Genomic DNA, 26,734 nt, shown 5'->3' with positions numbered 1-26,734 from the left:
TTTATTCAAAAAATAGAATCGTTAACTTTTTTAGAGATAGGAAAGATTTATTATTATTATTATTTTTATTGTTGAGATAATTACTTTTTACTTAAGTATAGTTCTTGAAGATACACTTTTATTTAATTTTTTTGTTATTTTGAGTTTTTTTTAGTTCCATTAAAAAAAGCTTATCTTAAGAAACTGGTTTCCTAAGATGAGATGATTGTGTGTTTTCTTAGACTATTAAAAACTTTAGACACGGCTTTTTGAAGCCAAACTTTTTGCGTATACACGTCATTTTGTGGCAAAAACGCAAATAATGTAGGATTTTAGTATAAAAAGTTTAGGAAATTTCTTCTTATAAAAAAAACAAAAGGAATATATGCTTGGGGCTATTTTCTGTTAAAGCATAACTTAGTTGTTTCAATAAAACTATTTTGTAAAACTACAACTTTTTATTTAAATTAATTAAAAACAAAAGATTTGAAAAGTCGGTAAAAATAACAAAAAATTTTATATATACACTAGTGGCCATAGGAATGGACACCCCTTCAAAATAAAATTAAACTTCACTTTGGTGTGTTTTTTAAAAGAAAATAACCATATTTATGCGGTTTTCTATATTTACTATTTTTTGATGCGTTTAGATTAAAAAAAACTATTTTTATATTAAAATTTTGATTAAAATTCACAATTTTAATATAAAAATATAACAATTTAATGACAAAGTGGTAAATTATGGTAAATTTACGTTTTACAGCTTACAAAACCTGTTATTAAAAAAATGGCTTATAAAAAAAAAACTTAATATTTTGTTGGATATCCATTATTTTTTATCACTGCAGCAATCCTACGAAGCATTGAGTCCACTAAATTGCCCAAATCTTCAGTGCTGATCACGTGAAACCAGAACTTGATTATGGCCTCTATTAATTGCTGCTTGTTCTCAGGTTTTACTTTCCTTTCAAGTTTTTTCAGTCGAGACCACAGGTTTTCTATTGGATTCAGGTCCAGACTGTTTCCAGGCCACTTCAAAACGTTTATCTTTTTAGCTTTAAACCAATTTTTGACAATTTTTGCGGTGTGGCATGTAGCACTGTCCTGCTGGAACACTCAGATTTCTGTTTTGCCCTCAAACAAATCATCAATCGATGGGAGTAATTTGGCTTCTAATATATTTTCTTGGTATTTTTTGGCGTTTAAAATACCATCCACAATAAGAATACAACCCACAGGATCTCTAGTCATGCATCCCCACACCATTACACTTATGGGATGCTTCATTGTAACCAATGTGCACTCAGGTAAAAGATCTTCACCAGGCCTTCTTCTCACATAACTGATTCCATCATTTCCAAAAATGGAAATCTTGCTTTCATCACTCCAAATAACTCTTGCCCAGTCTTCCTTTGTCCACTTTGTGTTCTTTTGCCCAAATCAAACGATTCTTTCGTTGTTTTTTGCTTAAATATGGTTTTTTTCTGGGTCTTCTTGCTTTTAAACCATTTTCAATAAGCCTTCGGCGAATTGCTCTTGAACTAACCGAAACTCCGGTGGCCTCTAAATCATTTTTAAATTTCAGTTGAAGTTGCTCTTCGGTTCTTAAGTGCAAGCCTCATTATCATCCTGTCATTGTTGGCAGTTGTCTTCTTAATTTTTCCACTTTTTGGCATATTTTTGAAGGTATTGGTTGCCTTAAACCTTTCGCACACCTTCCTCACTCCAGATTTTGTTGCTCCATTTCCCAACTTTTTGGCGATTTCCATGTACGAATATCCTTCTTCACGTAATGTAACAGCTTTGCATCGCTTTGTAGGTGACCAATATCCTTTCGCCATTGTAAATAAAAGTACAACTTTAAAAAACACAATAAATCTTCAAGAGCACTGTCGACTTTTCACCAGCAATTGTTGAAACTCAACTAAATGACTACAAAACAATGATCTTGTATTTATGGCTTAAAAGATTTATGGATAAAAATGTTTATTAATAACGTAATTAACTATTAGTCATCACAATAAATAGACTAATTTTCACAAAAGCACAAAAATAATGAGACATTCACCTTTTACTAGAGAAACCCATTAGCAGAGCAATGACTCATTTTTGACACCAATTAACAATAATAATCCATAATTATGTTTAAAATTAATATAAACGATTAAAATTTGCGATTTCCTATTAGCCAAATAATAGATGACATGGTTTAAATATAAAAATAAATAATTAAATCCACCAAATGCATGATGTGTCAACTTTTCTAAGAAAAATGGTAAAAATTACAGGGGTATCCATTCCTATGGCCACTAGTCTATATATAACGATTGACCACAGAATAAAAAACATTTAATTAACCTACTTCAAAGTTTTTTTTTCAATATTTATTTAAATTCTCTCCTCATTGTTATAATCTAAGGTTACACTAATAAAACCAATTATTTTGACTATACTTGCCAAATGGTTATATTTAAGGTGCCCAGATCTCCTGATTTTACGTAGGAGAGCGCAGCGCTAAATTAATTAAAATTAAACCTGTCATTGTGCTCTCCTTCATAAAATTAGGACATATAATAATTCTGTCTGAAGGTAAAAAAACACGCCAACCATAGACACTTTTAATATATAGTGATCAGGATTATTATATGTCCTGATTTTATAAAGGAGAGCACAATGAAAGGTTTAACTTTAATTAATTTAGCACTGCGCTCTCCTACGTAAAATTAGGATATCGGGCACCCTAACTATATTGAACATCATTATTAAACATATGTTCTCTGTTATTAATAAAAATAGAGATACAAACACTGGTAAAAATATCGATAATTAATTTTGTTATTAAATTTTTTCAAAATAATCTCTTCTCTTCTTTAAAAATTCTGATTTCGCTTTCTGCAACTTAGCATATTTGAATAACCTCTTTTAAGGGTTGAAACAAGCATGGTTTAATACCACTGTAATTTTTTTTTAAGTCAATGTTGAAGTTGGATTAAATTAAAGTTAAGCAAATGTCACAATGTTAAACCTTTTTAATTTTTTTTACAACAAATCCAGTAATATATTTAACATCACACATATTATAATAAACTTTTTGAGTTATTTTAATTGCTTAAAAGTGCTTAGTAGGTTTTGAGATATTTTAATTGCTTAACTTGCATCTATGCTCAACCAGCTCCACTCTACCCTACTTTTTAGATTTTATTTTTAAATTACTTTTCCACAAGTAAAAAAAAAATTGTAAATCCAACGCAGCCTTTGAGATATCTATTAGATTTAGTAAATCTAAAAAATTGCTTAATCAACCCCACCCTACTTACTTTTCTTATTTGCATAGTCAGTTATTTAACTGTCATCAGTCGGCAATAGCTTTTCGTAAAAAGTGTTTAAGATATTTAATTGAAAAAAAGTAAGAACGCTAAAAATAGTTTTAAAATTTACGAAGTCTTAGACAAAAAATATGTTATCCAATCAATTGAGGTATCAATTCAGTTAACGAACGCTATTTTAAGATATTGCAATGACGTTACAATCAACTTTTTTTAAAATAACTTATTATAAAGATATACCTTATTAATGTATTGGGTAACTCCGTGTTTTACGCGGAATTACCCATTAACATTAGATTATCAAATTCAGTCAAATCTACTGTTCCGAAAGGAATAATCAAAGTATCGGTATTTTGGTATACGCATTTTAATATACATGGTAGGTAGATTTGGGAAGTCCAACATTATTAAGAATGCTCTAACTACACCTATTTAATCAATATGTGTATCAAAGTTATGTAGTTTTTTGTCCGCTTTCTAAAGTAACTATTATGGACTTACTCAATTAGCATATTAAGGTATCAATTTATTGATTGATATTATTGATACATTGATTTAATAATTTTGCATTTTTTCATGAAAATAAATGATTAAATTATTTATTATACGAATAGCTTGTGATTATTTTAAATTATTTAATTCTCCTGGCCTTTCTAGTCATCATTCCCGTCACGCCCATAAGGGAAATGCGGTAAGTGAACTACAATAAATTACGGTATCTACAATAAATGTATTGTTATTTTATTGGTTCAGTTGGATATGCTATGGCGTTACTTTATTATAAGCGGTACATTTAAATTATCCATTAAATAAAAAAATAAAATAAAAATTAAAGGAAACCAACTGTTTAATTGACTATAATCTATACTAGCAAAAAATAGTGATTTGATTAAGAGAAAAATCAAAACGCGACAGAGTTTTCACATAATTCGTATAAATGAAATTCGTTTTACTTCTTAAACACAAAGTAAAAAAATACACAGTGTCGTGGATTAGCAAATCTATTTTTACAGGGATTATTAGTAAGTGGATATATATAGACAAAAAAAAAAAAAAGACTTGCTAGTATATGATGTTGTAAATTTATAATGTTAAAATTGTTATTAAATTAAAACAGTTAAACTATTTAAATTATTTAAATTTTATAATTATTTTTTAATATATATATATATATATATATATATATATATATATATATATATATATATATAATATATATATATATATATATTATACATATATATGTATATTATACATATATATATATTATACATACATACATACATACATACATACATACATACATACATACATACATACATACATACGTTGTATAAACTGGCAAGATAAGAGACATTTATAGATGGATGAGGAAAGCATAATTAAAACTTCTATAAATTTGTATCTGAAAGGATCAAGAATAAAAATGCAGGGATAATTGCTCATATTTGTTTCGAAAGTATAAGCATGTTTTTCAAAGATTTACAGAAAATACATATAAGAAAATATGCAAATACTTGCTGCTTAAAAAAGCAAGTTAATTTTGACGCTTTAAAGTACTTTTTTACTAAGTTTTTGCAGACTTTAGTATTTGAGAAAATGAAGTGTCAGTATAAAGAAAGAAAAAAAAAAAGGAAAGATTAAAAAAGGCATTAAAATTTAAATGATTAATAGTTATGATTTAGAATAATAAAAATATAATTCAAAATGGGTGATTCAAGTATTGATATTGGTGAGATAGATATTATAGATCAACCTGAAAAAAAAAATAACGATGTTGAAAATGCTAATAATGGCTTCATTATTAACAAAGAAGCAGACAATTTCTCGTTAAATAAAAACGAATGTGAAGAAGGACTTGCATGTAAACTTTCGCATGCTGAAGAGTTCTGGACTTGCAAACGAAATAATGCTGTTAAAATCCGTATGTCTGGTGAAAAAGATTCCATTGCCAATTTGGAACCGATATCTATTATGGAATTTTTCAAAAAAACTGTAGATCGGTTTCCAAATCGTCCTGCTTTAAAAGTAGAAAGAGATGGTAAATGGATTACCTGGACATATAAAGAATACTTTGAAGAAATACGAACAACATCCAAAGCATTTATACAGGTAAGTCTGAGAAATTGTTAAAATTTTGTTTATATGTTAAATTATCTTGAGTACAGAGTTAAATAATAATAGAATATATTATTTAGAATTTTCAAGAAAATTTCTAGAAAAAATCTTTTTTTATTAGCAGTATTTAAATAGGCAGTAAGTTTAAAAAAATTAAATTAGACAAGCCAAATGTGTGTAAAATAGATACAAAAAAACTTCAGTACTAGAAAACAATGCATATTTTTAAAGATATTTTTCTCAATAAAATGTAATATTCTTTCTTATCTGTCTATATATAGTTATCTCTTTTTATCAGTAATACGAAAACAAAGTGCTAAAAAACAAATAAAATTTACACATTTGTAGTGAGTGAACAGAGGTTTAATAATTAGATTTTGAAACAACAGCAATAAGAATAATTAAAAAATAGAAATAAACATCAATATATAAAAAAATAATATTATTTTAAAATAGTTAAAACTAATAGCTAAAACTAATAACAAATAAAAAGTAATGTATTCTGGGTAATTTCAGTACTGAATAGAAAGGAACTTAGGTGTTTAAAATGATAAGATGAGAATGGCGGGCTCATGTTTCCAGGCAAGTTAATTTTTTAATTGATTGCATTGTTAAGTTTATTTTAGCATAATTTAAAGATTTTTTTTTAAATAATTCATATATTCAGTTAAATCGCTTGGAGAAAAAAAAAATTTATATATTTTTGGTAAAAAATGTTTTTATAAAGTTTTACATTAAGTTTTTTTTTAATTTTTTAATTACAAAACTTATAAATAGCTAATGCCAGCATCAGTTCTTTTGACTTCAAGGACAATCCAGTTTCGGAACCTTTTTTCTAGAAAAAAACACTGCAGTTTTGAGTTTTAAAAACCTAATTTTCAGTTAGCGATTGCAATCCTAAAATCCCTGGATCCCGGTGTGATAATAGCTGATCATTATAAAGCTTTATTGTTACGTTTATGAAATTCTTGTCATAATATTATTAAAGTTAATTGATGTAATTTACTTGTTATAAAGTCAAAAACTATTTTTTTATATAATTACACCCTCGAGAATTTTTGTTTCTGTATAAAAGTTGTAAATAGAATTTAATAAACAGTTAAAATAAAAGTAAACAAAGTTGTAGTGTTAACAAGCTATTTCAGCAGTATGGCATCCATGGCGAAAATGATTGGAAAGTTTGATGGATCTGGAGATGTTGTAGGATGCATTAAACCATGCGAGAGTACTCATGACGGAAGAAACAAAAGAAGAGTATGTTTCAATAACAATCTCTGGGTTCTATAAAAATGTTAAGAAACCATCTGCTACTGATTTTAACTGCTACAATATTTCAGATGTGTAAAATCTGGACACATTACAAGGTTTTGTTCGTTGCACCAAGGAAACTCAAATGGGGAAACGCCAGCTGTTTCCCTAAACAACTAGCAGGGCTTCCAATATGCACAGTGCAGGTGAACACTTTTGCAGGAAAAGCACTGGTTGACTTCAGATGTACTTGAACTACTATTTCAAACAACATGGCTCAGAAAGCCCGCATTCGTATCTGAAGAAATGAACTAATGGTGTTGGCTGTTAATGAGAGTTTGTGAAAACGGAGGGAGAAGCTACAGTAACATTGGTCATTGAAGGAAAAAAACATCAGTAATGATTCTAAAAGGTATTGTCAACAGTATTGATGCTATTATTGGTATGGATGTGATTAATCGCTATGGAGGAGTGCATTTGTACAATGGAAAAATTGAATTTGGTTTTGTTTCTATTTATACAGAGAAACAAGCTGTTGGTACAAAGTGGACTGCTAACTATAAATGGAAACAAGGTCAACCACACATGAGAAATTCTGTTGCGCAGTACAAGGCAAGACCCCAGTCGATACAATCATTTAATGATGAAATGGACTTAAGGGTGAAAAATGGCTGGTTGAAACCATGCAAAGTACAGAAGGGTTTGTTTTAAATTTGCAACGTCTGATCTTAGATGCACCTATATGTAAATACACATCAATCCGAGTTTGTGGGAGCATCAGAGGGTAATCTACAAAGAAAAAAAAATACTATTTTACACGTCTTGGTTTTGGTATAATAATAATTGAGGAAGCAGCCTGGTTTTGAAGTATAAACGATGTCATGCATATTAATATTGCTGAATTAGATGCTGTTGTGCGTGTGATAAACCTAGCTGCTAAGTGGGATATAAAGAATCTGTCAGTATTCACTGATTCAGTAACAATTCATGAATGGTTAAAAAGTAAAAAGTTTTAAAGTTGACTGGAAGTCATAGGGTTCAATCAAATGGATTATCAGAAATGCTTATTAAAAGAAGACTTTCTCTATTGCAAGTCTTAATAAAAGAATATAATATAAACATCAGATTGAAATGGGTTCCCCTGACATGTTGACAAGAGTTCCAAAGACTTGGTTAAATGAGCTTTCATAAAGAAATACTAAAGAATTATGTGGAGTAAATATTGCTAAAGAAATTCGTATTTGTCACTCAAAGCATCAATTTGGCGTTAATTGGACAATGTTTACAGTACAACAAAGACTTCAACACGTATTAAGAAAAGATGTTGAAGGGTCATTCCATATGAAATCATTCAGACCATGACACCCTTACGTCTCAGATTTTGTTCATTTTTATCTCACTTGCAGTCCATATTAAAAAAATAATTACTGCAAAAATTTTAGTTAAAAATAAACATGGGTTCCAGAGAAATTGTAAGTTAAAATAATGCTGACAGCATTTTAGTGATTATCTGAAGCGACTACAAAGCAACTTTGACATATAGTATCTTTATAATGGCTTGGGGAAATTTCTTAAAATTTGGTATACCATTAGATTTTTATTTGAGGAATCCAAAAGTAGCACCCTTAAGACTTGATTGTCTCAGGAAATGTCTCATTTATCCAATTTTGTTTAAAATTAATGACTTGTAAATTCATGATTTTTGGAAGTCAAATGAAGACTGTGGCCCAAAATCCCATGTAAAAAGTTTAATTGTATATTATTATTTTATCTTAGGTCTACTGAAAAAAATTAGATTCATTAATTGTCTCTGTAATACTTGATCAAAATTTGCATTTAAAAATTGTGCCTTTTTAGAAAAATTTAAATTTTGCAACGAAAGCAATTGAAATGTTTTTTAAAACATTTATTTGAATAAAACATCAAATAGTGTTACTTATTGACTACTTTAGGACATTTATAGTCATAGTTCAAGGGTGGGGTCTTTGACCAACTTTTTTTATTTTAATATATATACATAAAATGAATTAATTATAAATAATTATTAAAATTCAATTTAAAAACATAATTTTTTTCTTAGTTTAAGTTCGAGAAACAATTTATTTTCATTATTTCAAATCGATAAATACTTACCTCTTATTTCATCAAAGTAAGCACTTAAAACTGAGATCTTTTCACAATTTTAAAAATCATAAATTTTAAAACCAAAGATATTGAAATGTTTTTTAAAACATTTTAACAACCAATATCTTTATGGTTTTATTTAGTAGTTTAAGATTAATATTGTCATTGACATAATAAGGTGGACAGTGGGATTCTCCTTTTCAGCTTTCCATTCAAGGATTTGAAAAAAAGGAAGAAAAAAAAAGATGCAAAATAGGTAAATAAAATTATGACAAAATTATTTTAAATCTATTTAATTTTTTTTTTTTTTGTAACCAACTGCTTATATTCTCCAAATCTAAATCAGATATGTTGTACTACAACCTGATATTGTTGTAGGTGTAGAAACTTACATCTTCAGCAATCCTTACCCACCAAAATACGTAATAAAAACATGCAACATAATCCATTTTTTTAATGTTTAATGAGATCTCTTTATTATTATTTTTGCTTTTTGGAATGATATCAAATATTTCAATACAAATATCAATACTTGTTTTTTTATAACTTATAGTGTTTGAAGCAATTGGAATAAAATGATGATACATCCAGGGGCGTGGTGGCCCCAGAGACTATGCGGGATTCCCGCATGGGCTTTTCACTTTTTCACCTAAATATGAGCCTTTTGGCAAATTTTAATTTTTTATACATTTTAAAGAAATTCCACAATCATTTACAATATTTATGTTTGCATAAATTAAATTTCATTAATCACTTGATTTAAAGTCTTTAACTTTGAGCGCAACTATATTAGTATTTTGCATAATAATAATAATAATATTGCTCCAAAAAACGAACCCTTAAACGGTTTTTAACGATCGTAATATTGACAAAATAAATCTAAGAAAGTCCGCAGACCCAACAATAATAATAGCTATTATTATTGTTGGACTTAAGTTATAATTTAACCCCAAAACATTTTCCTTAAATGAATTAAAACGCAATACAATTACTCTATAGTAAGTTTTATATAAATAAATATCGAACTCATGTTTTGCATTTTTGTAACGTTTCGAAACTGATGTAAACTTGGTTTATAATTAATAAAGAAATCACAAAAATGTTTTATGCAAACTTTGAATTATGAACTATATAAATACACAAATACATATTTAAATATACAATATATTAAAAAAACTAACCCTGACGAAATATTATAATAAAAAATATCTTATAAGTAAATCTGGTACTCAGATCATTTTACTCACTCAGTCAATATTCATGAGTATATATAAATGTCAATAACAATTAAGATAACCATAAAATTACTTCCCACTATCAATCAAAATAACTTGCGCACATTTTTAATATATAACTCCCACGAGTTTAAAAATATATATAACATAAATAACCTTTTAAAAATAGCATAAAACAATATTATTTAACAAACTTATTTGAATTGAGGTGTGGGAGGACTGCAAATATTTTCAAATACAACTTGATATTACATTTATACACTTTACTTATTTACGACATATTTTTATTGCTATTAATTATAGGTTAGTTTAAAATAAATTATAAAGATTCCAAAGCTTTAAATTTTTTTAATTTCATTATTTTAATTTTGTTTTATTTTTGAAATGAAAAAACAGTAAAATAGCATTTTTGGAAAAAAGTATGAAATACTTTCAATTAAGTAACTGCTTAATGAAACTACGTTATAAAAACTTTTATATTTAAATTATGTCAATAATGGCACCATTTTTAGAGCGGCATTTTTGCTAAAGTAAGTTTAGGCGAAAATGTTAAAAAAAGTTAAAACATCGAATTAAACAAAAGCATAAACCATCTATAAAAAGAATTTCTTATTTTTGAAGATTTTCAATATTTATTTTTGGAAAAAAATTATATATAATTTCAAAAAATTTATATTATTATACAATAAAATATATATCATTATACAGTAATAGAAAAATTAAAGTCTTTGATTTTTAATTTTGTGTTAGGCTATGTTCTTCAAACAATAAAATACTAATCGTATTTGCTTGCGATAAATTGTGTTTTAAGAAAATCAGAACAAAAGCGTGGTTGCTGCATGGTATTGTTACCATTTTGTATTTTGAAGTATTGGAAACAATATTAATAATTATAAATCACAAATAAAATAATTAATAATTACAATATTATTAATTACAATATTATTAATTACAAATTTCTATATTAATAATTACAAATATTATTAATTACAAATGTATTACAAACTATATTATTAATTACAAGTGTTATTTCAACTTACTAGTTTGTATTGATGATTTATAAGAATAGGGTCAGTTATTATATATATATATATATATATATATATATATATATATATATATATATATATATATATATATATATATATATATATATATATATATATATTTCAATATCTAACTTTACTTTACCAATTCAAGAGGAGAAAAACGCTGAAACGCAGGAAAGATTTACAATAAGAAAATATTTTTTAAAAGCAGAAAAAACTTTTATAGCTCTTTGTCAAATTTTTACCAAATAAGTAATGTTGTTAATAAATAAATGGATAGCTAGTGTGAAAACCAAAAGACAACGCTCGTCTAAAGTCTTTTTTCATGGCGCAATAAATAGCGCTTGCTATATGTATGAATAACAACCTATTTTGTATGAATAAACATATAACTTGTGCAAAAACCAAAAGCTCTTGTTGGATGCTGTTTAGAGGTGCAGCTTGCATAGCTCACCATGTTAGACCTTGAAGAGCGCATAAAAAAGTGCAAGCCAAAAAAAAAAAACACCTTTTTTTTCAATTGTAAATCTTTTTTTGTTCATCAAATACTTTTACAAAAAATCCTTAATACACTTATGAATTATTTTATTAAGAATTTAAATAAAACCTTCGTTTTGCCATTTTTAATGTATTTATTTTATTTAGAATTCAATAATTTAATTTTGTTTTGCTGTTTTTATTTTAAATATTTTAATTTAGAACTTAAAACCTTTGTATTGATTTTTTTAATTTAATTATTTTATTTAGAATTTAAATAAATCGTTTGTCTTTATATTTTTTTTCAATTATTTTGTTTAATTTTTAAAAAAAAGATTTTTATTTTATTTTTTTGTCGTCTTTATTTTAACTATTTTATCTAGATTTTAAATATAGCGCTTGTTTTGCCCCCTTTTTTTTTTAACTATTTCATTTTTAATTTATTCAAAGCATTCTTTTAACTTTTTTCATTTTAGTTTAAATAGCAAATAAAGATGAAATATGTATATATTAGAGACCTGTGAATCGGCATTTTTAATTTCGAATCAAAGCAGGTCATGATTCGCGAATCGAATCACGAATCAAATCAGCAATATAAGGAAATGCAAGTTTAAACATTTTTTTATAACACACATTTCAAAAAAAAAATTAAAACAAGTTGTTTTTGGTATACTTCTCGCTCTGATTAGCCTTTTAGCGTTTGCTTCAAAGGTATTTTTGAATAAATAGAATTATTTTGGTAGTACCGTAGCGCCGGATATCTGTGAAGTGGATCAGAAAAATTCGGAAATAAATGATTCGATAAAAATCTTTTTTTTTGAATCGAATCTTGAATCGAAGCAACACATGATTCGCGAATTGAATAAAAGCAATTCGCAGGGCCTTAATAAATACATATCTATATATAAAAATATATATATATATATATATATATATATATATATATATATATATATATATATATATATGCATATATATATATATATATGAATATATATATATATATATATATATATATATATATATATATGCATATATATATATAGAATATATATATATATATATATATATATATATATATATATATATATATATATATATATATATATATATATATATATATATATATATATATATATATATATATAGTAAACGTCTTTAACTTACCTTTTTCTTAAAAAAACCACACTTAAGTACTCTAATTTGAAAAAATTAAAGTCAGCTTATCACAAAACGCATTAATTTAATTGAGGAAACTAATTAAATTTATTGCTTTTTAAATAAACCACAAAAACGCAAATTAAATGACTAGAATGCTTTCAAAAACATGAATTTTTTAATTTTTTTTTTTTAATAATAAAACATTCTGAATATTTTTATTTTTTATTGTAAAACATGCGCAGAGTGTTACTACATTGACTATCTTATAGCCTGCTACTTTTTATTGCTATATTTCTTCTTTTCTCAGCAGCTTTATTTAAATATTTAAATAAAGCTGTTAAGAAAAGAAGTATAAATATTTTTATAGTAACTATATATATATATATACATATATATATATATATATATATATATATATATATATATATATATATATATATATATATATATATATATATATATATATATATATATATATATATATATATATATATGTATATATATATGTATATATATATATACATACATATATATATATATATATATATATATATATATATATATATATATATATATATATATATATATATATATATATATATATATATATATATATAGCCATTGAAATTTTATTTACTTTATACTTTTATTTAACTTGGTTAAATTTTTTTTTCTTTAAATTTTGAATTGTTTTTAATGTTTTTATAAAGACGTTTTAAAACTGTACTTTTTTTTTATATATTAATATAGAAAGTTAGCTATGTTTAGCTATTAGGTCATGGTGTCTGAACTTCTAAAAAGTAATATTGCAACTAATTTATAAAATAATGACAGTGAGTGAGCAAATAAAGTTATATACGCACACACATAAACACACACACACATATGGAGTGCTTGATATTCTTAAAGAAACAGAGCACATCTATTTATTACATATGTATATATATATATATATATTTTTTTTTTTTTTAGCTAGGCCTTGAACCATATAATGGAGTTGGAATACTTGGTTTTAATTCACCAGAGTGGTTATTTGCTGATGTTGGAGCCATATTTGCTGGGTAACAATTTTTTTGTAAATAATTTTAACTTTTTTTTCACATTCGAGTTTTTTTATTTCTTTTTAAAGAATAAATGCAATTATAAAAGTAAAACAAAATTTTGATGTTAGAACATTGTTCCATTAAAACAAATATTTTTGTATGTTTTATAAATTTGTTTTTAAAGTGATATCTTTAATGAATAAAATGGAAAATTGAATGTGGCTGTATGGTGGGTGTCAAATTGTTGCAATTGTATTGTTTATAAAGGTAAAAATTCAAATGGTTGGATGATAAGTTGAATGGAAAAGATTTGTAAAGAAAGTAAAAATATCAAGTATTAAAGTTGTTTTACCAGAGGAAGATTTTTTAAAATACCATGAGAGTTGCTGTGGTGGACTTAGAGTTATTTAGGTTGAAAAATGACTGCAAACAGTTATAATGGCTATACAGGCCTTGGTGGGAGTGAATGAGCGCGAAAGCAGACAAAAGCTCTCCTAAAACAAGCGTGGCGAGCCATGCGAGCTGCTCCTCTAAACTGCTTTTTACAAGAGCTTTTGGTTTTTGCACGAGCAATCTGTTTATTTATATAAAAATTGCTTATTAAATACAAAATTTGGATTTATACTTGTTACAAGCATATGTTTGTAACATTAATGTTACAATAATATTGTAAAAAATTCTTTAGACGTACAAATTTTTTATTTTGCAAAAACTGTGCCTATTTATTATCCAATGAATTAAATTTTTTTGACTTTGCGTTTTTGATTTTAGTTGATAATTGAACTTTTGAGGGAAAAAAATACTTTTGCGAGAGCTGTAAATTGCTCCTGTAAACGGCTTTAGGGGAGTGTGGGCGAGAGCGAGAGCTTTAACTCTCGCTTTCAGCCGAGGCCTGGCTATATGTGAGAATGTCACAACAACAATCAGAACAGGAGATCAAGAGAGTGATAGTTTTAAAGTAAAGGTGTGCATCAGGGCTCAATTCTCAGTCCGTTGCTTTTTGATTTGGAGCAAGCTATTTTTTTGTGTGTACAGTTTGTAAGAAATAAATTCACTAGAGATGTAGTAGTATAGATGTTCCTAATATTGTTAGTTTCATGTTTAGCAACATTTGTTGAATACAGAGAAGTCAAGAAAGTGGTTGAAGTAAATAGTGATGGAAAAATGAAGTTCATTGGTAAATTTTATTTCCTTGAAGATACAATTGAATCAGTTGGTGGATCATAAGCAGTTTTAAAAGCAAGGGTAAGGTGCGCCTGTGCCAAGTTTAGAGAATCATCTCCTCTTCTAACAGCAAGAGGTTCATCATTAAAGATTACAGGAAAGTTGTTTACCACATGCATCCCGAGTGTTATGATGTATGATAAATATGATAATGATGATCATGATCATAATGATAATCATGATGATGATTTTTTTAATCAGTTTCACAAAGTTTTTAAATGTTTTTTTTTTTGTGTGTCTCTTCAATTAGGGGTTTTAGTTGTTAATTAGATATTTTTTGTGTTTTAGGGGCTTGGCAGTTGGTATATACACAACAAACAACTCAGAGATGTGTCATTTTAATTGTGAAGATGCTTGTTGCAATATTGTTGTTGTTGAAAACAATGTTCAACTCCAGAAAATTTTGCAGGTTTTTATTACATTCAAATAATTAGCATACCTTAAAATATTTTTTTTTTTTTTTTGTAGAGCAACTTTCAATATTACTTTATTTTGTCAAAAAGATTATACAGTTTCTCTCTTATTTGATATATACATGTATGTGTGTTTGTTTGTTTGTGTGTGTGTGTGTGTGTGTGTGTGTGTGTGTGTGTGTGTGTGTGTGTGTGTGTGTGTGTGTGTGTGTATATGTATACACACACACACACACACACATATACATATATACACATATATACACGTATATATGTATATATATGTATATGGGTCAAATCATTATATTTCAACCAATTTGAAGAAAACTTTGTGGGTCACTATCTCTGATTTTCTTGATTTTTACATATTGTTATGTGCATTATGTAGATAGGTTAAATTTGAAATTTCAGATTCGAAGTACAACAGTTCAGAAATTATAGCCTTAAAAATATAACATAATGGCCCCCCTTGATTTACAAATGGTCAAAACAGACTACTTTAGAGCTGTATAACTTTTTTTCTCACTTTCAACAAGTGTCTCATTTTTTCTAGAACTATTTTCTGGATAGTTCTCTCTTTAAAAATGTGGTTTTTATTAACTTGTGTTAAATTAGAAAAAATTTATGATCTCCTCAACTTTGGAAAAAATCCTAAAATTACTAAAATATGCCAAAATGAAACTAACTGTAGCATTATTCTATTCATCCACAAGTCTTTACATATAAGTTTTCTGACTAGCTACTACTTTCTGCAATAAATGGGCGAAATATAGGCACCTTGTTGCAGTTTAGAACTCAAATATATCTAAAAGCACAATTGGAAAATTGGACTTTTTAGGCCACTCGCCTAAAAAGTCCAATTTTCAGCTATTTTGAGATGCTTTTAAATTTTTCTAACACTTTGTTTTGATCTAAGATTAACAACATATAAGACCATTAGACCCAACTATTTGAAAAGGCAAACATAAACTTGTCAAATCCACACCAAAAATGCCAGCATTTTTAAAAAACCCTATTTTTCAATTATAAACGGTTGAATGTGTTACTAGAAACCAGTGTCCCTCTAATCTGCCAACTGGCCTATAAGAAGGGTGCAACTAATTATAAATCTTAATAAAAAGAAAGATATGGTTGGTTGCCCTCTCCTTTATCTGGTCTTTAGTAGATAGGGGCAAAAATAAAGGGGGCAGTAACTTTTTAGAGACCTTCACTATGGTTTAAATGAAGGTCTCTAAATTAATTTAGATACTTAATATCTAAATATCTAAATTAGTTTCAAAATGAATCCATTATTTCTTTCAATTCTATTTTATTATATGTAATCAGTGGACTGTATGTGATCTGGACCCCCCCCCCCACCTACTAAGGGGAAGGGGAGGGAAGAGGAGGGAAGGGGTTTGGGGTGATACCAATCAAAGGAGGAGGGGGGGAGGGGCAACTAACTTTTAGTAGTTTAATTAACTTTTGTTAATTCCTTTTTAAGACCATAACATTGTATATTTGCTGGAAAATCTGGCACACATTTTTAAGGTAAAAAAAGTTAGTAATTGAAGAATTTTTTTTCTATGTTTTGATATTTTTAAAAAAATATCAAAACTTATTAAAAATTTTTTTTAAAGAATTTCATTAAAAACAACAACAACAACAACAACAAAGAATTAGAAAAGAAGAAGCTGTAACTTGCTTCAAGTTTTAATTTCAAAAGTCTTCTCAAAATTACTTGCTCTCTCGCTTTGAGCAATTTCAATGTGACTTTAAAACTTTTCTAAGTATTAAAAAAAATTGTTTTACAAAAATAAAAAAAGAGTAACAAAGGAACAAAATAATATTTATACAATAGAGTTAAAATAATATTTATAAATAGTTTAAAAAATTGCAACATCAAATGCAACGTTCTTTTTAACAGTTTTTATAGAAAATGTTAAGATGCTTGAATCAATTAATATCACAAAAAAAACGTTGCTGATGATTTTTTTCTGATGTATTTATGACATGATACAAAACATTACTGTGTAAAACTAAAAAAACTAAAACTAAAATCTAATGAATACTATTTTTTCCATGAGCTTTTTTATTTAAATATAAAAAAAAGCCTGCAAAATTGCTTATTGCCTGCTTAGCCCACCAAATGGATTGTAGATGGGTGATTCACCACTCATGTCCTCATTTACTCCTGTCGAGGCCTGTACATGTATATTAGAAGTGGAACCTCCCGTTCTTTTCTAATCACCCTGTGGACGATTGATTAAAAATATATATATATTTATTTTTTTCAATTAAATTTAAATTAGTTGAATATTTTTAAAGTAATTTGCAGAGACTTTTTTTTTTTGAAAAAAATTTCTATGTGCATGTGTTTTTTTATGTTAATTTTGTTAGAAAAAATTTAAATAAAATTTTTACTAATGAAAAACAAAAGGTTCAACATCATTAATGATTTATATGTCCATTGATGTGATTCAAAATTTAGCTAATATGTTTAAATTTTATTCTGATACATTTGCGTTTTGAATTGAAAAGGCGCTTCAAAATACAACAATATTTTTAAGGTCGCACTTCGAAACATTTTAAATTGTGTGCATGTCTAATTTAATTCAAGCTGGCTTCTTTTTATAATGTTTAGTAAAATTATAAAATGCACTGTAGTGTATTCATTTTTAAATAGTGTATAATTTATGTAGATTTTTAAATGTAATATATTCTAAATGCTTTTTTAATGGTTTATTTTAAATATTCACAAGAAATAAAATTTTTATTGTTAAAATTTTTATCAATAAACACTCTTTTGTATGTAACAAACTGTCTGGTTATCCCATTATTTTTTAATAACATACATGCATACATACATACCTACCCACATACATACATACATACATACATACATACATACATACATACATACATACATACATACATACATACATACATACATACATACATACATACATATATATATATATATATATATATATATATATATATATATATATATATATATATATATATATATGTATATATATATATATAGTTACTATAAAAATATTTATACTTCTTTTCTTAACAGCTTTATTTAAATATTTAAATAAAGCTGCTGAGAAAAGAAGAAATATATAGTTATTTTCTCATATATATATGAGAAAAGAAGAACTATATATATATGTATATTAGGGTGGAGTGAATTTTAGTTTTTTTTACAATTCGTTTAGCCTGGGTGTGCAAAAGTTGTCTATTCATTTCAGAAATACTCTGGAAAAATATCAATGCTCTAGGAAATTATCTTGAGGTTCCTCAAGACCTTTAAAATTTAAATGGGTCCCTAGTATTATGTAAAAAATTTTTTTTCAAAAGTATGTCATGTTAGGTCTCAAAAGAAGCAAAATTTTATAAAAATTTCAAAAATAACAATTATTTTATAAAAAAATTATTATTTAAGATTTTTTTTAAACTATAATTAAAAAAAATAAATTTTTTTCATTTTTAGTTTAAAAGGTCATTTTTTCTGCAATAAATTTTAAAATAACAATTTTTTTTTTTAAATAATTGTTATTTTTGAAATTTTTATAAAATTTTGCTTCTTTTGAGACCCAACATGACATACTTTTGAAAAAAATTTTTTTACATAATACTAGGGACCCATTAAAATTCTAAAGGTCTTGAGGAACCTCAAGATAATTTCCTAGAGCATTGATATTTTTCCAGAGTATTTCTGAAATGAATAGACAACTTTCGCACACCCAGGCTAAACGAATTGTAAAAAAAACTAAAATTCACTCCACCCTAATATACATATATGTATACATATGAATATATATATATATATATATATATATATATATATATATATATATATATATATATATATATATATATATATATATATATATATATATATATATATATATATATATATATATATATATATATATATATAGTTACTATTAAAAAAAGTTTATTACATTTATTATTATATTTTTTAGTTTACATATTTATGCTACAACTATAGTTCAGACAATAGTTTGTGGTCATACACATTTTTTGGAGAAAAATTTGTTGAAAGTTATTACCAAAATACTAATACCAAATAGTAACCAAAATCTGTTTTTATCAAAATACTGAAATTAGGCAAATTTTCAAACCAAAATCAAAAAAAAAAAAACTTAAATAAAGCTGTTGAGAAAAGAAGAAACCAAAATTAATTTTACAAAAAATATTTCCATATAAAACATATAGTTAATGGTTTTATTTCAGTTTTTTGTAAAAATTTTATTAGTGGAATTTTATTAGTATTTAATTAAAAATTTTTATGGTACCAAAGAAAATAGTTTGATATAACAAAAAGTTAACCGGTGTTTGACTTTAACTATATATCTTTATTGAACTTTTAAATTTTTAAAAGTTTCTATTTTTAGAGTGGTAAAATTTTATATTTTTTGCAAAAATTGTTATTTAATTTAAGCATAAAAAGTTGGAATTTCAGCTACAAAACAAACCAATAGTCAGATAGTTCATATTTTCAGTCGAAACCATAAAAGTTCAATCAATAATGCCAAATATTCTAATTTTTGATAAAAATTGTTGGCGTTAGTATTTTTCCATTTTCCAAAATAATTTGTACATAATAAATCACTTCTGTCAAAATATTTTGTACATAATAAATCACTTCTGTCAAAGAGGCTATTCTAGTTTTTTAAATTTTTGTTATAAGCCTTAAGAGATGCTATTAATTTCCATAAAAAAAAAATCCTTTTAAACACAAGCTTTAACAAATAAAGCTGCTTCACAGAGAAGCAAGTTAAACATGATAACGCCAGGTATGTGGTGGGGATCAAACTCAGAACTTCTTGTTTACAAGCCACTGCTCTACCATTGCACCATTACCACAAATCTATTATTAATTTATCCTTTTTTTAATCTAATATTATTTAATCCTTTTTATTTTAATAATGTATTATATAATATTGAAAACATGAATATAAAAAAGCTTTTATGCAAAGTAGAGCAATAGTTTTATGCTTAAACTTTGTAAATCTTTTTCTTTTTATGAATTTTTTATTTTCATTTTTAATTAGGTTTGGGATCGTCTTCCCAAGCTAAAAGCCATTGTTCAATATACTGGTGAACTAAAAGAAAAAAAACCAAATTTATACACCGTAAGTACAGTTGTAATTTCAATTATTGCATGGCAGTAGATGTTAAGGTCATCAATCAAAAATGTATTCAATTTTTTGTTTGTTTTTGTTTTTAAAGTGGAATGAACTAATGGAGATTGGTCGTGGTATAAGTGATTCAGTACTTGAGCAGCGCATAAATGCACAATCTCCAAATAAATGTTGTACACTTATATACACTGTAAGTTTTTTAGTGAAAAATTATTTATGAATGTTTTTGATAACTTTTATGATTTTTATTTTACCATTCATTCATTACTTTAAAAAAAGTTTATTTTGATTTAAGTCTGGAACAACTGGAAATCCTAAAGGTGTTATGCTTTCTCATGATAATGTAAGTTTTAACTTGTTACTTTTACTATGCTTTCTCATAATAATGTAAGTTTTACTTTGTTGACATTTAATAAATAGATTCTATTTTTTTTTATATTAAAAAATTTAAAACTGTTTTACTTTTGATTTCCATTTTTTATATACTTTTTTTGACTTTGACTTTCACTTAATTTGTATTGAAAAAATGAACAATGGTTGGTTACAAAGACCAGAGGTACTGTCGTCCATCACCTATTTCTATCCCTTTATATATATATATATATATATATATATATATATATATATATATATATATAATATATATATATATATTTATATATATATATATATTTATATATATATATATATATATATATATATATATATATATATATATATATATATATATATATATATATATATATATATATATATATATTCAGTTGTTGCTTTGTTTAGATTACAATTTGTGCAATAACTGCCTCAAAATACGTTGGGTTAAATCCAGATGCTAGCCAGGATCAAGCTGTCAGTTATTTGCCATTGTCACACATTGCTGCACAAGTAACAAAATTTAAAAGATTTGAAAAAATAAATAAATATTTTTTGTTAAAATTATTTAAAATTATTTGACAAAATATTATTTTTTAAATCTCTGTTTATTTAGTTGTTTTTTTAAAAAAAAAAAAAAATGGAAATGTAATATTATAAAGTAATATTATAACTAGAAATAAGTGGTACTTTAACCAGAAATAATGTGTATTCATCATTTTGTATGTGCATCATTCATGTGTGTTCATGATTCAGTGTGCTCATCATTCTGCATGTTCATCATTCTGTGTTTATCATTCGTGTGTTCATCATTCTGTGTGTTCATCATTTGTGTGTTCATCATTTATCATTCTGTGTGTTCATCATTTGTGTGTGTTCATTGTTCTATTTGTTCTTCATTATGTGTGTTCATCATTCAATTGTTTTCATCATTCTGTGTGTTCGTTATTCTGTGTGTTCATCATTCATCATCTTTTTCATTAAAGTATGATGTAATGCTCTTTTTGATTTTTAAAAGAATATTTGAAATACTCTATATTTTAAAAAAGATTTTGCACTGGCTGTCAACTTTGTTGTTTTTATATATAAGTTTCTGTTATAAGCTTTAGCATTTTTCATTCTGTAGAAAATCTTTTTTTTTAACTCAGTTAACAGATATATGGATCCCAGTTTTTGCTGCAGCATGTGTCTGGTTTGCAGGACCAGATGCACTTAAAGTAAGACAGTATTAATATGAAAAAATTTTTTTGTTTTGTTTTTTGTTCACTTAGCAGATTTTTTGATGTCATAAAATTTTTTTAATTTGCTTTTCATGTTTATTGACATTAACTTTTTTGAACTATTACAATTTACTAAATTACTGGAAAACTAGTTAAATTGAAAAATCAACTCAAAACAATGTAGAAATGTTATTACATCATGTTATCAAATGTTTACTTAAATTTTTAAATTTGAAAATATTTGTTTATTTTTTCGACATTTGACACAATCATGTTTCATCCTTTAATGAATAAAATAGGTACAGTATCGGACAAAACATGGTGGACAAACTCAAATTTAGAACAAAAGTTAATCAAAAACTAAAAAGAACTAGTAAAACAATTGTACATATTAATTTTTAAATAGTTTATTATGTTCTTAACAAAATTTAAAACGTTTGAATCATACTAAGAATCACAAAAAAAATTTATAACACATTTTTTTCAACAAACTACATTTTTCCTTGGACAAAACAAGGTGGACAAATCAAAACGAAGCTTTTTTTATAAGATTTCATTGTTTTTATTCAATTTACCGCATTCTTTTGTTTTCACTTTTATCCTAACATTACTCTAAAATAATAAAATAGATTTTGGAACGTCTGGCCAATTATTTTTTCAATTAAACTAAAAATAGATTTAACTCGTGATATATGGAGTAAATTGCAACTTAAAATGGCTTACGACAAATTAGGAAGTGTTTTACGTGAAAATATTATTAATGATTTTAAAAGCGGAAAACGTCAAGCTGAAATTTGTAGAAAATATAATATAGCTAAATCGACTGTAAGCAAAACTGTCAAATCATTTGGATCTCGTGACTGCTATAAAACAAACCATCGGGGCGGACGTCCAAGAAAAACAACACAAAGACTAGATCGAATAATTGTTAAAGAGCTTAAAAAAGATCCATTTTTGTCATCCACAAAATTAACCAAAAAACTTGAACTACAAATCTCTAATCGCACTGTTCGACGAAGAGCTAACGAAGCAAAATTGTTTTCTCGAATGCCTGCCAAGAAACCGCTAACTTCCTTTAAAAATAGAAAGCTAAGACTTGCGTTTGCCAAAGCACACCAAAATTGGACTGTAGACCAGTGGAAAAACATACTTTTTAGTGATGAATCAAAATATAACCTTTTTGGAAGCGATGGTAAGAAGCGAGTCTGGAGACCAAAGAACACCAGATTCAATACTAAATATACCAAGAAGAGTGTTAAGCATGGAACGTCTGCTATAGTTTGGGGTTGTTACTCAGCACTAGGAACTGGTCCTATTCACAAAATTAATGGAATTATGGACCGCTTTGTTTACAAAGATATAATGGAAGATGTTATGTTACCACATGCTGAATGGGAGATGCCCCTAAAATGGATTTTTCAACAGGATAATGATCCCAAACATACGTCAAAAGTTGTAAAACAATGGTTCAAGGACAAGAACATCACCATAATGGAGTGGCCTGCACAAAGCCCTGACTTGAATCCCATAGAAAATTTGTGGGAAATAATTGACAATAAGATTGAGCGTGCAAATGTGAAGACCAGCGAGGAATTATTTGAACAGATCGAGAAGGCCTGGCGAGAGATTGATATGAGAATTGTTGACTCATTAATTGCTTCTATGCCCCGAAGAATGAAAGAAGTAATTAAAAGTAAAGGAGGTCCTACCAAATATTAAGTTAACTTTTGAAGTTTTTTGAAAAATAATAAGTTAATTTTTGAATTTTTTTGAATTTTCAGTCGATTTTTTGAATGTCCACCTTGTTTTGTCCAAAGAAAAATGTAGTTTGTTAGGGAAAATGTGTTTTAAAACTTTTTTAGTGATTTTTAGTATGATTCAAAACTTTTAAGTTTTGTTAACAACTTAATAAACTACATAAAAAATAATATGTTCAATTGTTTTACTAGTTTTTTTTAGTTTTTGATCAACTTTTGTTCTAAATTTGAGTTTGTCCACCATGTTTTGTCCGATACTGTATATATAGGCTACTTAATAGTGGTTATAACCCTCTCTCAACTCTATAACTCCGAAACACGAACCTTGACGAACAAGGCCGCTAAGCGGAGAAACAAGTTGAGCACGGTACTACCAGGGACGTGGTGGGGATCAAACTCAGAACCTCTTGCTTATAAAGCGAGCGCTTTACCACAACACCACTACCGCATATAGATAGGAATTGAATTAAGCGTATCATGATTGTGTATTGTGATTGCTTTTCACACCATCGCAATTACTTTTTTCTTAAAAAAAAATTTTCATGGTTTGTTTGTTTATTTTTTTGTTAATTGTTTTTTTTCTTCCTAATTTAGCATTTTTTTGCCATCCTTAAAAGTAATGTTTTTGTTTAGGGGTCTTAAAGTATGTCGCGCTAAATTTACCTTTTGAATAGAAGTATAATTTCTGCTCTCTTGCACGGAGATTTTATTCAGCATAAAGCGTTTTTGAATTTAAATTACTTTAAATCTCTCCATGAAAGCCAATATTATTTTAAAGTTGTATTTAGTTTGATTTACTGAATGGATAAAGTACATCACAGTAAACTTACCTTTTAACTAAAGTGAAACAACCAGTTAAGTTACTACAGTAGCTTACAGTAACTCAACTATTAAATTTACTTAATATACTCAAAGAAACGCAAAAATTAGCCATGTTTCTATTTATATCTTATGTTGTTAGCACATAATATAAGCTTCTAACTAAAGATTATTTTAACAAGAAATCTTGAATAGAATATAAAAAACACGATACCATTTTTTTATATTTTATTTAAAGCGATATCAAGATCAAACATTTTCTATAAATACGCAAGTTGTTATTAGAAATTATATTTTTTAAAGAAATCTATTTGAGCAAAAGAATTTTAGTCTACTAAAATTCTCTTATTCAAATAATTTTTCAATTGAAATTTGAAATTAGAAAAAAAAAGGAAAAATTTAAAACAAATTTAACGCTCAATAATTATAAATTGAATTCAACGGTATCCTTAATACCCAGTCCATAATACTCCCAGCGGGCACACAATGTTGGAATAACGATGAAATAACGTTGATCAACGTCAATCAACGTTATTCCAACGTTGTGTGCCTGCTGGGCAGCATAGCAAGAATCATTGCTGAAAGTTAAATATATATCTAGCTAGAGTAACAGTATCAGATTTAGAACATGATTTAGTGCAAGTGAGGAAAAAAGTTTTATTTAAATCGTTTTGAATAAAACGATTTAAATAAAACTTCTTCAGAAATCTCTAAGTAATTGGTGAATTTTATCATACAAAGTTGCTTTTATTCAGGGTTGCTTTTGTACTTGTCTTCAATAAAGTCAACAAATTATCTTTCTGAAATTTTCATTAAATAACTTCTCAGTAGTCGTAGAAGCGGTATACACGCAACTAAAAACTGCATCATTCTTGCAATTATAGTTTTGCAAAACTTAGCTATTTTTTTTTCAATAGAAAATAAGAAAGTATTACGGCTTTGGAAAAAGATACAATAATGGAATAACTGATGTATTACGTTTTTAATCAGGTTATTGCACTTTTTGTAATAGACTTCAGAAATACTGTCGATTACAAAAAATCGTCCAAACCATTGTGAAATCAAGATTCATGTAATGTGTAAAATAACACATTTTATCGTCAGCATGAACGTATTAAATAGTTTTCTATGACTAATTAAAGTGGTTAAAATAATTGTAATATTTGTATTTTTACTCTTAGTTTTTTACTTTTACTCTTTTAAGTATCGTAAGTAAGTTAAGTAAAAACAATTATTAAAAGTAATATCTTAATAAATCTTGTTAAATATGTTACTTGCTCATTACACTATAACTGCAACTCAAATTTGAAATTATAACTTCAGCTTATAACTTCAGAGATAATATTTAAGCACGAGAGATAACATGTCAAAAAAATAACAATTATAAATCAACGCGCAAAAAATACAGTTCCATACCAACACAACCCCCCCCCCCATTACCATGGGCCAGGAATGAAGGGGGGATTTTTTCATGCCTAGATTTTTTTGCGTTAATTTGAACCCTGATATATATATATACACAACCTTCGGAATTAAGGTCAGTATTCGACAATACCAACCTAACTGCCACACAGTGTTATAAAATGGGTTCTAACCTTGACTTTCTGACCCGAGAAAACCCTTTTGTGGAATGATAGCCCACACTATGGGGATCACTTGGATATAAGTATTAAAATCAGATTACAACGTCCTGGCAAGTTATTGACAGGGCCGTACCGAACGACAAAGGCGTGGGGGGGGGGGGTGAAAATGAAAAAAACAAATTTTACCGACAAGATTTTTTTTTTTTTTTTTTAGAAGCCAAATTTCAGTTTTAACCGACATAAACCATAATTTTCGTGTTTTCCATCAAAAACCGACAGAATATAGTACAAAATATAGGTTATTCCAATAAATATGAACTAGGGAAACAAAAAGACATATTCTGAGAGTTTATCGTGTATCTAAAATGAAAATTATGCTTCAAAATAAATATTCTAATACAAGAAAAAATCATTCTAAAATGGCTCT

At 26.5% G+C, this 26,734-nt stretch overlaps 1 protein-coding gene across 1 annotated transcript in view; it reads left to right on the top strand.

The window, feature by feature from the left end:
• The first annotated feature begins 4,956 nt into the window (after positions 1-4,956).
• Positions 4,957-26,734, top strand: part of LOC101235394 (long-chain-fatty-acid--CoA ligase ACSBG2) — a 53,871-nt gene continuing 32,093 nt past the window's right edge. The window contains exons 1-8 of the mRNA XM_065815329.1: positions 4,957-5,417; positions 13,690-13,778; positions 15,273-15,393; positions 20,467-20,547; positions 20,645-20,746; positions 20,852-20,899; positions 21,337-21,441; positions 22,077-22,145. Coding sequence (XP_065671401.1) covers positions 5,013-5,417; positions 13,690-13,778; positions 15,273-15,393; positions 20,467-20,547; positions 20,645-20,746; positions 20,852-20,899; positions 21,337-21,441; positions 22,077-22,145 — 1,020 coding nt within the window. The 5' untranslated portion in view covers positions 4,957-5,012. The remainder of the gene's footprint in view (positions 5,418-13,689; positions 13,779-15,272; positions 15,394-20,466; positions 20,548-20,644; positions 20,747-20,851; positions 20,900-21,336; positions 21,442-22,076; positions 22,146-26,734) is intronic.

Source organism: Hydra vulgaris, chromosome 13 (assembly GCF_038396675.1).
Source record: "Hydra vulgaris chromosome 13, alternate assembly HydraT2T_AEP".
NCBI lineage: Eukaryota > Metazoa > Cnidaria > Hydrozoa > Anthoathecata > Hydridae > Hydra > Hydra vulgaris.
The sequence above is the reverse complement of the archived record's forward strand: the minus strand, read 5'-3'. Positions and strand labels throughout refer to the sequence as shown.